This window comes from Zeus faber (assembly GCF_960531495.2).
Source record: "Zeus faber genome assembly, chromosome: 1".
Lineage (NCBI taxonomy): Eukaryota > Metazoa > Chordata > Actinopteri > Zeiformes > Zeidae > Zeus > Zeus faber.
In genome coordinates this window covers 23,555,938-23,570,358 of record NC_137193.1, presented here as the reverse complement: position 1 = coordinate 23,570,358, position 14,421 = coordinate 23,555,938, and the positions used below count along the sequence as shown (strand labels likewise).

The window sequence follows — 14,421 nt, the reverse complement described above, 5'->3', positions numbered from 1 at the left end:
GGAAAGAAAAGTCCAAATGAAAGCATCTGTTGTTTCTGTGATTCACGGCTGAATACACCTGAAAATATTTTTCTTGAAACCAAAAATGCTAATAGTCAAATAAAGAGGTTTTTTTTAACAGGGTAAAATAAATCAAAATAAAGATGGGCATTCACTGGCCATGTCTGTACGACTGTTTATAATTATGGATAAAGGGGTTCATTTGTGTCAGTCTATTAAAAATAACCAAGCTGTAGTACAGAGTTTTGAATGTTTATTACACAAGGAGTAAAATAACTAAAATAACACTGATCTGTGTTACAATCATATGGCAGAGAACAGTCAGGTTCAAACACAGAATAAAAATAATTTTTTCTTCCCAAGTTCACACATAGTGACCTAAAATCACCTTAAAATAGTATACATGTTAGGAAAGTGATATAGCATTATTCTGGATGCACAGATATAGTTGAGTTAAATTAAAAACAGTAGAAAGAGAAAGATTATACAACATTGTCATTGAAATTGTCAGATAAACCGCATAACTTTGCATTTAAGCCTCCAGATTTTGGTAACAGAGTATGAAGGCACTAAAATTAAATCAAAAAACATCTCTTAAATTGACAGACTAGAAATCCAGGTTGAAACCAACAGTATTAAAGTCATCTCGACAACCAAAAGACATTAAAAACATTCTGTTTTTTCAAATTTAAATTAAATGGAAAAGCCAGGTTCATCTCCTTCTGAAATTAAATGTAATGAAGAAAAAAAAAAACATGTATTTTTACGAGCCGATGCCTAAACACCCCCACTTCTGCTTCTTTTAGTTCCTAGTTGTCATGGTTACAGAGTGAAGCAATATGGCACCAGTCGTCATTTCCATTTCCTTGTGCTGGCCGAGCCAGGAGACATAAGACCACATAATTTGAGTAATTTGCCCCTGGATTGTTCCCTGTAAACAGGACCGAGATGAGGAAACTATCTGAGGTTATGCATCCGTAGATACCACAACACGTCTGTCAACCAATATGTGTGTGTGTGTGTGTGTGTGTGTGTGTGTGTGTTTGCATGTATCTCTCTGTCTGTCTGCTCATGTCCCCTGGTCTCTCACAGGTTTTCTCCGGGCTGGTACTGGGGCTCCGTGGCAGTAAAGTAGTCCTCCAGGAAGGACTGCAGGTACTCAAAGGTGTGCCTCTCGTCGGCCTCGCGCCGCCAGCACTGCAGCATGAGCTCGTGGAGCGAGCCGGGGCAGCCCTGGGCGCACGGCATCCGGTAGCCCCGCTCCACCTGCTCCAGCACCTCCCGGTTGTTCATGCCTGGTGGGGGAAGAGAGAGCGGAGGAATGGGGGTAACAGGGGTATTGGTGTAGAAAAATAGGGTTTTAGGGGAGGAGAAAGAGTGTGGTAATAGAGTGTGATGAGGACGAAGAGTTGCCTTAATAAAGGGTTGAAAAACAAAACAACAACAACAGGTTGACCAAAATTGGCAAATATGTAGTCTCTTCAAAAAAGCAAAACAACATTGACATATTTCTGAAATATCAGGAATATGTCTTTACCCTGATCTTGTACTTGTATATGACGATCTATCACCATACCAGCACCAGCACCGGCAACAACTTTCTTTAGTTTCATAAATAATTATAATAAATATCATAAAAAAACATATATTTGATAAAAAATAAAATAAAAATAATAATACATAGAATATGATATCATTCATATATAAATAAATAATAAGCCTGCTGACAGCACAGGTAAAATAAATAATATAAAATAAAATAAAATAAATAAAAACCTGGAAATTAAGGTTGCCCTTCACCAAGCAATGACAATAAACACAGGTTGTGCACCTAATGAAACATATTATACAGTCCATCAGGCATCATGTTTTGTACTACTAGCACCTTTTGGTTGCGAGTCGCCAGTACATTCCCACAGTCTGTCTCGTCTGTGTCAGACGGACGAGAAAAGGCATGGATTAGTGAGTGGAGGACGGTTCCTCGTACCTGGGTATGGCACACGTCCCTTGGTGATGAGCTCGGTGAGTAAGATGCCGAAACTCCAGACGTCAGACTTGATGGTGAAGCGCCCGTACAGCGCCGCCTCTGGAGCAGTCCACTTGATGGGGAACTTAGCCCCTGAAATCACAGCAGAAACACACAGTCAGTGTGACCGGAGTAGACACGCAAATACACACATAAACACTCAATGTCAGGACTTCCGACCTTGTCTGGCGGTGTACTCGTTGTCCTCAATGAGCCTGGCCAGGCCGAAGTCAGCGATCTTGCACACTAGATTTTCCCCAACCAGGATGTTGGCCGCGCGTAGATCACGGTGAATGTAGTTCATCCTTTCGATGTAGGCCATTCCTGCAGCGATCTACACAACAGGTTACAGAAAGACAGAACAGATAAAAAAAGAGTGTTACAGCCGTGTCGATCTCTAAGGTATTTCCAGGTTCAAGCAAGTGTGCGTGTTTATGTGGAAGTTTAGTTTACCTGTGCAGCCATGTCCACCAACTGAGGCAACTTGAGGCTCTGTCCCTCCCCATCTTTTAGAAAGTCCAGCAAGCTCCCTATATGAAAAACATGAAAAAATAAACCTAGACCTATCTATACCTGTATACTGTATATACTGTATATAGTGTGACTGCGGTACATTTTTGGAGAGCATTTTTTGTGTCACACAGCTGACAGTCTGCTTGGCTCCACACCTTGGCTCATGAACTCGGTGATGATGTAGATGGGCTCCTCCGACACCACGGCGTAGAGCTGCACCAGCTTGTCGTGGCGGAGCCTCTTCATGATCTGAGCCTCCTCCAGGAATGCCTCGGGGGACATGGTGCCTGGCTTCAGAGTCTTCACCGCCACCTTGGTGGTGCCGTTCCACATGCCTGGAATACAGACAGCAGGGTGTGAGTGCACGGAGAAAGGGATGCTCACACACACACACACACACACACACACACACACACACACACATACAGACATTGACAGAGATACACACACCAAACACACATACGTACAAACATGTAAACACAGCTTCATGCGTGAACTTCACACCTCACATGCTTACAGAGGCATGCTCACACCTACATGGCAAACATACACACACACACACACACTCTCACTCTCACACACACACACACACACACACACACACACACACACACACACACACACACACACAACTGTCGAAAGAAACAAATGATCTTTCAACGTGGGGCAAGATCTTTGACAACCACACACACACACACACAAAGACACAATGACACATGCACATTATTCTTATGGGGATGAGCATGTGTGATGTGGGAGGTAAGGAGGTGTAGGAAGGAGTGACAGGGAGGGTTACAGGTCTTACATCAGCGCCAACAGCACCTGAGCCACACACACACACACACACACACACACACACACACACACACACACACACACACACACACACACACACACACACACACACACACACACACACACACACAGACACAGCTTATCAGTCACCAGGGAATAATACAACGCACAGAAACACAAAAACAGAAGACACGGATTCAGTTGATTCAGAATGTGCGATAACGGTCAATTATTGCTGGCTACTCGCTTTTGCTGACCACTCATCTCAGATGATAAAAACTTTGTAGGCAGAATTGACCAGGATCATAGAACATTCTAAGCCACAGCCAAAGATATTTAGTGTCCCGAAAACTTGGACATGGCAGACATCAGAGAACAGACTTTGACAGAGCACGACACTGGGAAAACAAGGCTTCTTCCAGGACAGCAGGGGGCGACAGACACCAGCGGCGTCGGGGGGCTCACCCATCCACACATCCCCGAAGCAGCCCTGCCCCAGCTTGGTGTTAAGGAGCAACGCGTTCCGGGGCACCTCCCAGGCATCGCGGCCCAGGCCCATGGTGAGCGGGGTGCTGTTGGGACAGGGCGTGGTCAGGTAGTAACACAGCCCGTCGTGACTGCCTGTTGGCGAGCGTCGGAAACCAAGGAGGAGGGAGAAGGGAGAAGTGTGAAAGGAAAGAGAAAGGGTGGAGGGATGGGTGAAGTGTGCAGAGGGGAGAGAGGTGAAGGATGGGAGGGGGATGGAGTAATGTAGGGAGAAGGAAAAATGGAGGGGGAAGGCGGGTAATGAGATGAGACATGGAGACATGTGCATGCAACCACAGGGGAGGAGGAGGAGGAGGAGGAGGGGTCTGATGCACACCTGTATGTAGGAATTATCCCCGATACTAATGACTTCTATGCCGCCATCCTGACCCTGGCTTTATTGGTCCACACAGGTGTGCATTGCCTGTCCTCTTAACCCCCAGCCCACTCCCCGCACCACCTTGGTCCTACCCATCCAGACTTCTCCAAACTGCCCATTGCCCAGTTTCTTAATCAACTGCAGGGATTCACGGGGAATCTCCCACACATCCTTGGTCTTCACTGATAAATCAGCCAGCTTAGGCATGCCGCGCCTACAGCTGCCAATCAAACGGCAGCACAGGCCTGCTGCTCTCTCTGAGAGCCAGAGAGCAAGAGAGAGAGAGAGAGAGAGAGAGAGAGAGAGGCAGACAGGCATAGGAGGGTGAAGCATAGGAGGAACAGTACAAACAAACACAGACGGAGTCAGAGAAAAGGCTTATGCTCAAAAGCAAGGCAACATGTAATCATTTCATGTGAATTTAAATGTGAGCGTCTGAAGCAAAACCTTAAATACAATGGCATTCTGATTTATTAGCAAACACACAGCGGCCCTAAGGCATTGAAATAACATCAATCAAGGCTAAAAACAAGCAAAAATATGTTTTTAGTGGCTTCTAGATATTTTCACACAGATTGCATGGCAGCCATATCAGCAGAGAGGACACACATTGGATTGCAGAGTACTGCAGAGTGCTTCCATTACCAGCAGTGGCCACCAGAGGACAGACAGACACCGAGCAGAGGAAACAAAAGGGTGGGAACCTGCAACCTGACAGGCCAGCTGTGGGCTGAGCTTCAAAGAAATCAAGAGGTCTACCATTGACTCAAATAGTCATGAAGAAGGCTAAGGAGGCTTTGATTTGAGATGCACCCGGGTGTGTTCTAAAACCTAGAAGGCGTCCTGGAGAGGAGGAAGATGGTGAACTTAAAGGAAATCCGGGGAGGCAGGAGCTATAGAATGATCCTCACAAAGTACAATACAAACACAACAACGCTAATTTCAATAACTCCGTCAGGTACAGAAATTAGGGTACAATGTGTGTGTTAAGGGTCACGGGAAATTTTGATGGAAATTACTTTCCATACTACCTTTCCCTTTCTATTTTTAGAGATTAATATACATTTTACTATAGCAAGGGTCATTACGAAACAGGGGTCATTTTTAAGTTATCCTATTATACAAACATGTGTGTGTGTGTGTGTGTGTGTGTGTACCTGTGTAGTGCGCCACCAGCTCGTGCACGGTGTCAAACTGTGATCGCGTGGTGATGTAATAGCCACCATTGTCCAACTTGCGGATCTTATAGTGCTTGACGTGGTCTCCCTTGACTTCGTCCAAATCACGGATCGACAGAGAGTAGGCACCTGCGGGTGGAGAAAAACAAGAAAAAAAAGAGGGGGAAAAGGAAATGGAGAAGGGGAGACGAGACGGAGAGAAAGAGACAAAGGAATGCAGAACTTAAGTTCCTAAGCAACTTTATAAAACTTTGTAAATATGAACTACTCATAATGTTTTCACAATGCGAAATATGTGATACACAAATATTTAAACCTTCAAGACTGGGGAGGGGGCGAAAGAGAGAGAGAGACAAAGAGAGAGAGAGAGAGAGAATCTGTCATCACACCAGGGGTTTGTTAGGTAATGCTTCCTCATGTCGTGGAATCTCAATGGCTTGGTTCTTGACATTGCACTTATGTGTGTGTGTGTGTGTGCGTGTGTGTGTGTGCGTGCGTGCGTGCGTGTGAGCGTGCGTGCCAGCTCACCCTTTGTGGTCTCGCTCTCTCGTATTAGGAAAGTTCCTCGCTGGTTACCTTGGCCCATCAACTGCCTCTCTGCATCTTTCCGCCCCATCTTCCCAAAATACCACCTGTCGCCACGGCAATGACAACGACAACACACATTACCACAGCAACAACACCCATTCATCTCAGCTCACCAAAGTATGGACATTTATAATTCTTATGTTGAAAAAAAGCAGGTGCACTACCTCTGTGATGGCCAACACACATGCTAAACAACCTCTCGTGTGTGTGTGTGTGCGTGTGTGCATGTGTGTTTATTTTACTATACTTGTGGGGACTGGTCTCCAAACTGACAATTTCTTTGGTTTAGTGCACCAGGAACATGGGTCCTCACTAATCAGGTGTATTTACTCACTTACATACCAGTACAGTGTGTACTCACTCCTCAGCCTGTATGGAGTCTACAGGGGCTACGTAGTTGGAGGGGATGAATCCTGAGTTCCCTGTATCCAGTGACCGAGCCTCCCACCAGTCCCCCTCTCTGGAACAGCACGCACACGCACACACACACACACACACACACACACACACACACACATACATACATACATACATACATACATACATACATACATACATACATACATACATACATACACACACACACACACACACACACACACACACACACACACACACACACACACACACACACACACACACACACACAGCATAAATTAATCTCCATGAACACAAATGACATTTGCCAACATGATTGCTGGTAAAATTACTGCTCATTACGTCATCACATGTGTGTACTCACGTGTTGTTAATGATATGGAATTTCTCTCCTTTCTCAAACGTGAGGTCATCTTCAGTGCGAGCATCGTAATCATACAGTGCAATGAAGAGAGTGACTCCCCCGCCTGCACACACGCACACACACACACACACACACACACACACACACACACACAATTAGTGAATTTAAAAAGATGGCAAAGAAAAACCCCATTGATTCTATTCACCAGTAATACAGGTACCTGAGGACCATGACCTGAGATAGATGATTCACAGATTTTTTTTTTAATTAATTGAATTGAATTAATTCTTTTTAGGCATTTCCACACCACAGCTCAGTGAACAGGAATAAAAGATACGTACAGAAAAGTTTGGAGAAGGCAACATTATTCTTGAAAGAACAAGTAACCCTGAGTGCATATTACCTGCAAACAATGATGATGAATGTGAAGATTTTGTTAAAAGACAATGCTTCAGTCAATATTAAGGTAAGAATGGCATACAAAATAAGATCAAATGTACAAGGTCTCCATCTATAACAGACACGCACGCACGCACGCACGCACGCACACGCACACACACACACACACACACACACACACACACACACACACACACAGAACCTGACTCCTACCTGTGATGCCGCCGGGTCGTGGCTGTGTGCTGGCACTGGGGAAGACGGTGGGGGAGAAGAGCTTGTTGTAGTCCGGGATGGTCTGTGTGGGGTCGGGACAGTAGCGGGCCGGGGACACGCCCCCATCTGCGTTGCTAGGAGATGCATCCGCAGCCTCCCCTTCTGCCGCTGCTGCTGCTGCTTTCGAGGCCTTCTTCTGCTTGCAACAGGCACACCCCATATTAACCAGCACGAAGATGGTCTCTACGGCAGACAGGAGAAATGGCCTTCGATTACAACCCTCACATTTACTTGCATGATTTCCATGCAGCGGTATCATTTACCTCCCAGTTTACCTTCCAATGCACCGATACTGAGAACTGGCCATTCCAAATTTATGTAATGATTTCATTTGTTCTTGATAAGGCAACTTCCAATGCTACTAGCAACTAAAAACAAAATATTTCGCCACAAAAGAACACCACATGCACAATTTAGACACACACACACACACACACACACACACTGACACTGAGAATGGGAATGGGGAAGTGAGGGGAAGTTAGTGATAAAATGAAGAGAAACTAAAACTTTCAAACTTTAAACTGATCCCTCTTTCATCGCCTTCACTAGAGGTTCACTAGGTGAACTGCACTCACCTGATGACTTCCTCTGTCAGATCATCTGTCCATCACCATCGCCCACTGGGAGGAGAGGAAGAGAGGCTGGAGAGAACGGTTGGTAGTGGCAAGGAAAAAATAAGGAAAAAGATCAAAGTGCAGAACATGGGAGAAAAGCAGGAGAAAGAAAAACCCTTAAAACACTTGACATGTGAAAGGAGAAAGACAAAACTGAGAGAAAGCGAGAAGAACAGAGGGACAGCGTAAAGTTGAGACAGATAGAGAGAGAGCGAGAGATAGAGACTGTGAGGTAAGCCACTTCCCCTTCTACTTCACAGTTAGAGAGAAGACTCAGTCAGTAGTGTAATCTACTATGAATTAGATGGCTTTAGAACATGAAACCATGGACTTTGTGACAATTTATATGCGTGGATATATAGTATGTGGATTCTTTAACAAACTATTTGGAAGCATACGCCTCAAATCATCCAATGCCTTGTGATCAGGGTGGCATTCGCAGAATTGAGAAAAATACAGAACTGTGAAGAGTGAAGAGAATAGAGAAGAGAATAGAGAACGATGGATAACACTATAGAGAACAGGATAGAGGACAGCATAGAGAACAGTAGAGAACATAGAGAACAGTGGAGGGCAGTATAGAGAAGAGTAGAGAGAGTAGTATAGTGAACAGTAGAGATCAGCATAGAGAACAATATATAAAACAGCATAGAGAACAGTATTGAGAACAGTGGAGAACAGGAGAAAACAGCATAGAGAACAGTATAGAGAACTGTAGATAACAGTATAGAGAACAGTATCGAGAACAGTAGAGAACTATAGAGAACAGTATAGAGAACTGTAGAGAGAATAGTATAGAGAACAGTAGAGAAGTGTATAGAGAACAGTAGAGACAATGGTATAGAGAACAGTAGAGAACAGTAGAGAGAACAGTGTAGAAAATAGTATAGCGAACGGTAGAGAGAACAGAATTGAGAATAGTACAGAGAACAGTATAGAGAGCAGTAGAGAACAGTATTGAGAACAGCATAGAGAACGGTTGAGAACAGCATAGAGAACAGTAGAGGACAAAATGTCACAAGACTGAAATCAGAATCTAGTTTCATCAGGACGGGAGCGCAAGGGATTCTGGGAAGGAAAAACATGGAGAGCTGCTGGTCTGTTCCTTCAACACCTCCAATTGCCAGAAATCCTCCAAAGCCCAAGCAACAATGGCTATTATGAGCAACATCCAAAACAGCCTGCCGCTTGTCGCTAATTCAGGGCAAAATATAAAAAAAAAAAGTCACATGTACACACATACACACACACACTCTATCTGGTCCGCCATCAGGAGAGCCACAGGAAGTTAGCCCTGTTAGAGCTTCCTGTCCGCCCTTCTGATGGCTCCCCCTTTTCCTGGAAACTCATACACACAACGCAGCTGCACACACACCTCTCTCCGTGGTGTTTTTCTCTCCTTTGTGATGGCCTCTACTCTCACAGGCTCTCTCGCTCTCTCTCTCTCTCTCTTACGAATGCAGAGGTTTCAGGGAGGCCCTCTATCGCACCTTTCATCCTTACTCTTCTGTTTATCCTTTCCCAGCCCTTTCTGAGACACCCGCAAGACCACGTACGAGCAGTGGCACAACAACAATTATAAAAGGACACACACACACAAGGGCTACTTTGCATGGCAGCCCATGCGATCATTGTTCCCGTCAGTCTCTCTCTCTCTCTCTCCCTCCCTCCCTCCCTCCCCTCTCTCTCTCTCTCTCTCGCTCTCTCCTGAAACAGTCAAATAAAGGCTTTAACGGTTCAAGCATATCATCAGAGACACCTACACACACACGCACATGCAACACACACTTAAAAGCCGAAACCATCAACCATCAACACAACCGTGACACTCAACTCTCTGTGAAGAGAACTTCCTGATGTACGTGCTCCTTGGGGAGTGGGGTGTGTCTGTGCATGTGTCTCGATTTCAACAAATAAATGAATCACCCTTTAATCAATGTCCTTCAGCCTCAAATGCCATGTGTTGGCTCCTAAAGAGGCCATGTCCCCATACGTTAACTAACCTATTCCATTCTGTTTCCATTCCGTATTAAATATGTGTTCACATGATTTTTGAGGGTACAAAAGTACAAGTGTGCATCTGTTTGGTAGTTCCTCTTATATGAGAGGCTAGATGCAGGACTAAATGTAACAACGGTCCAGTCAAGTTCCTCTTCTCAGGGCCAACCTGTGAACCTCTCTCTCTGTCTCTCTCTCTCTCAGCCCCTTGTGTGAGTTCATAAACACACAGCTATGGTACGTAGGTACGGCATATGTTAACTACGCATGGCCTTATAGATTACTATATTATAATAAATATCATATTTATTATACAAACAGGACACCTGTCTTTCCCCCCCAAAATAGCAATTGTTCAGTTACAAAACACAGAGGGGACATTTTTGAAAACCACCAAAGTTCTTATTTCTCAACTTGAGGTTGTTCTTGTAAAAGGGTTTTTATCTGTTGACTTGCACGGGCAGGTTCCCTAATCACAGAACCAAAAGAAAACCGACGTCACAGCGACATTAATTACACATTAAACAGGACTTGGTCAAACAAAATACCTTTCAACATGATTGTACAGATATGAATAGATATTATTATTATTTTTATTAATATTATTATTATTATAACCGCTCTATTGGACCATGAAGCAGCCAAGGAAGGACAAGCTCGACTTTCTGAACAAAACAGGCTTCGGGCCCTTATCATTTGGATTCTCTTAACCTAACGGCCTGTTAATCATCAATCCTCGTCTTCTGTTAGTAATTTTATTGATTAATAAGTAGGATATTACTGAGATTGTCCTGTAGCCATCATGGCATAAAGAGACGGACAACGAGGCCCATACTTCATTCAGAACCAAATATATAACCTTCTGTGTACCCACATCATACACAAGGTGAAGCTGGTCGTGGTATTTCAGCTCAGTGATAATCAATTCAAATCATTTGACAGCCAAGAACCTTTACAGGGCTTCCAATATCAGACATAGCCTCATGCTGGCAATACTCGTAAAAAGGAGGAATCCTTCTCAGTCCGATTATTATTCTGCTCTGTCCTTTCTCACTCCCTGCAGCAACCACATCCTCTTTTTGTTCGGTAAAAGAAAAACATCTATCACTGGTTACACTTGTTTCGCTGCACATACATTGCCAGATTTCGCCACGTTTAAGGCATTGTTCGAAATCTGGTATTAAAGCATTTTATGTTTCCAATAAAGTGCGACAAACTATTTGTTCCGATTGGTGCGTTTCTGCATTTAGAGGAATTGCGATTTCAAGTCCAGAAAAGTGCTTGATTTCTCATTTCTTTAAATCATTTAAGTTCAGTACTGCTGCAATTCACACCCATGACTGGGCTGAATCTATCTAGCCCATCCAAAGATTTGTTTACAGGAGCAATGACATCACAGCAGAGTTGAAAATAGGGAGAAACATGAGAAATGATGGACTGTACCTTTAAGGCTACTTCAAAGCTGCTCCTCGGGAAAAGTGTCACTTGGCCTGTTGTCAAGCTTGAAGAAGTGTCAGTCCCAGAAAGTCTGATCCACAAAACAAAACAAAAAATAAACTTTCCCCTCGTTCTACCTCTCTCACATAAAAAAAAAAAATCACAATACCAGCACAATATCATTACACTCACAAACATCCAAATCTGAGTGACACACCCTTTCCTGCCCAGTGGAGCACAGATAAGCTGCTCCCAGCAGGGAGTTAACACTGGAAGCGCAAGCACACACACACACACACACACACACACACACACACACACACACACACACACACACACACACACACACACACACACACACACACACACACACACACACACACACACACACACACACACACACACTCCAGTTTTTCTTTTCATTGGTCACCTCTCTCTTTCTTACCTCTACTTGTTGCTCTACAATTTCTCCATCTCTCCCCCAGCCAGCAGGAAGCGCCACAGGATGCAGAGCCTGAGTGGGGCAGGAGTGATAGAACAATGGGAAGAGAGCTGTCACTGAGACCTTGGGGAGGGAGAGAGAGAGAGCGAGAGAGAGAGAGAGAGAGAGAGAGAGAGTGAGAGAGAGAGAGCAATACCAAGGTGTCTCAGCCAGCGGGACGTCCTGTTTCCACATGACGTCACTACATCCTTCTCCAGATACAGTGGAATGGAGAAACAGAAAGGGATGGATGTATGGGCGTGTATAATCAAGTTTTTTTTCACTGACTTACACAGCTCATCAGGGTGGCAGAGAGAGAGAGAGGGAGACACACACACACACACACACACACACACACACACACACCAAAAAATACACTTTTGTAAAGCTGAGTTTCTGAAAGGTCCATACTTTATGCACTACCTTATGAGCCTGTTTAATGAGACTTACAAGAGGGAAACTACATTCAAAGTGCCATATCTTGATTTACATGATATCCATTCATTCATCTGTCCATCCATCCATCCATCCATCCATTCATCCAGTCCGTTTATGAGGGTTTAAGGTGGTTAAGAGTGAATCGGGCTGCTTTTCCATGCACTCTGCAGCGTGTGGGCATGGGAAGCAGAGCCCGCCACCCCCGACATCAACCACACCCCCTTCCTTCCTTTCTTGGTAGCCCCGGAGCTGAAGCCAGGAAGTGACCTCGTAAAGAGAAAGGAAGTGATGATGAAGCCCGGCACTGGACAAGCTAATCGTAACTCTGTCTTTCAGAATTCCAACCCCAGATACAACCCCAGGCATCATGTATTCGATTTCTATATACGTACATATGCCTTATTAGAGATATATGTATTCAGTTTCAATGCCAGCCTTCACACCACAAAGTCAGATTTCACAGGCAATACACGCTTCACCACCGGCTGCTGAGGTTAGAAGCTGCACGGAAAATCAACCCTCACAAAAAAGCCCCTATCACTCTACCAGACATTGACACTTTTGTGATTTTGACACAAAGTTGCAAAGTACTCAACAGTAGACATACTATAAACGTAATTTGACTATTCCCTTCAAACTGGTAACATTGAGTGTTGTGGGGCTGCTTCTCGTAAATGAACTGTGGCCAATGTGTCTGTGTCTATATATATTTACTGTTTACACTGTATACACAATACAGTATGTAAGTAGCCACTTAGACCCGTCATGTCCATACAAAATCAAAGCCAAAGCCAAGGAAGATCAGAGTAAAAACGTATTATTATTGTTATTGCACCGATCAGCCACAACATTAAACTTTAACCGGTCTGCAACTATGCAGCCCCATACGCAGCAAGCTGAGGTGCGCTGTGTGTTCTGACGTCTTTCTATCCAAGCAGCATTAACCTTTTCAGCAATTTGTGCTACAGTAGCTCTGTGTTCTGTGGGATCCGACCAGACTTCACTCCCCACGTGCATAAATGAGCCCATGGGCAGCCATGACCCTGTCGCCGGTTCACCAGTTGTCCTTCATTGGAGCACTTTTGTTAGGTAGTAACCACTGCATACCGGGAACACCCCACAAGACCTGCTGTTTTGGAGATGCTCTGACCCAGTCGTTTAGCCATCACAATTTGGTCCTTGTCAAAGTCGCTCAGATCCTTAAGCTTGCCCATTTTCCTGCTTCTCACACATCAACTTCAAGAACTGACTGTTTACTTGCTGCCTAATATATCCCACCCCTTGAAAGGTGCCATTGGAATGAGATGATGAATGTTATTCACTTAACCTGTCAATGGTTTTAATGTTGCGGCTGATTGGTGTATATGTAACTTCATTCAAATCTTAGTTCAAATCTGGTAATTCAAAATGCATTCGCATTTACAACTTTTGAAAGCGCAATACAATATGGCCATTTGAATAACGATATATGAGGAGGGAGGTGAGAAATTTAAATGGTAATCCGCCTTTGCATTTTGATTTTCTATTTGGTACAGAAAATGCATAGCGGGTACCTGGAAACAAGTGTTCAAACTGCAATTTCCCAATTTGAGTAAATATTGTTGAATAGTGTGTAATCTAACCACTGGGGGTGCACGAGCCAGTGTATCATCAGTGCCGGTCTCAAGCCCGAATGAATAGAGAGGGTTGCATCAGGAAGGGCATCCGGCATAAAAACCATACCAAATCAAACATGTGGACAACAAATCTGATTTCCATACTGGATCGGTCGAGGCCCGGGTAAACAACGACCACCACTGGTGCCAGTGGAAACTGTGCTACTGTCGGCTGAAGAAGAAGAAGAGGGGGAAGGCGTGTCCAGAGACAGCAGGAGAGAAAGAAGGGTAGGAGAGTAGGAACTTTGAATGTTTGCACTATGAAGGGTAGAGAGAGCTGGCTGACATGATGGAGAGAAGGAAGGTAGATGTACTAGGTGTACAAGAGACCAGGTGGAAGGGGAGTAAGACCAGGAGTATCGGAGCCGGGTACAAAC

The 14,421-nt window shown here is 44.4% G+C and overlaps 1 protein-coding gene across 6 annotated transcripts; it reads right to left on the bottom strand.

Annotated features, from left to right (window-relative positions):
• Positions 1–244: 244 nt before the first annotated feature.
• On the bottom strand, positions 245–11,981 carry yrk (Yes-related kinase). 6 transcript variants are annotated; one of them, XM_080009218.1, is made up of 14 exons: positions 11,916–11,981; positions 11,477–11,561; positions 7,997–8,041; positions 7,359–7,601; positions 6,747–6,849; positions 6,366–6,464; positions 5,945–6,048; positions 5,396–5,545; positions 4,331–4,495; positions 2,695–2,874; positions 2,480–2,556; positions 2,207–2,360; positions 1,988–2,119; positions 245–1,295 (listed from the first exon to the last, which is right to left on the bottom strand). In XM_080009218.1, exons 4-14 carry the CDS (start codon positions 7,576–7,578, stop codon positions 1,087–1,089), a joined length of 1,593 nt encoding a protein of 530 aa, XP_079865344.1. In that variant the 5' UTR covers positions 7,579–7,601; positions 7,997–8,041; positions 11,477–11,561; positions 11,916–11,981; the 3' UTR covers positions 245–1,086. The 6 variants fall into 6 exon arrangements, with proteins under 6 accessions (XP_079865344.1, XP_079865343.1, XP_079865346.1 ...); XM_080009217.1 differs by having other exon boundaries at positions 7,997–8,062; positions 11,916–11,977; XM_080009220.1 differs by lacking the exon at positions 11,916–11,981 and adding an exon at positions 11,663–11,700.
• Between the last annotated feature and the right edge of the window lie 2,440 nt (positions 11,982–14,421).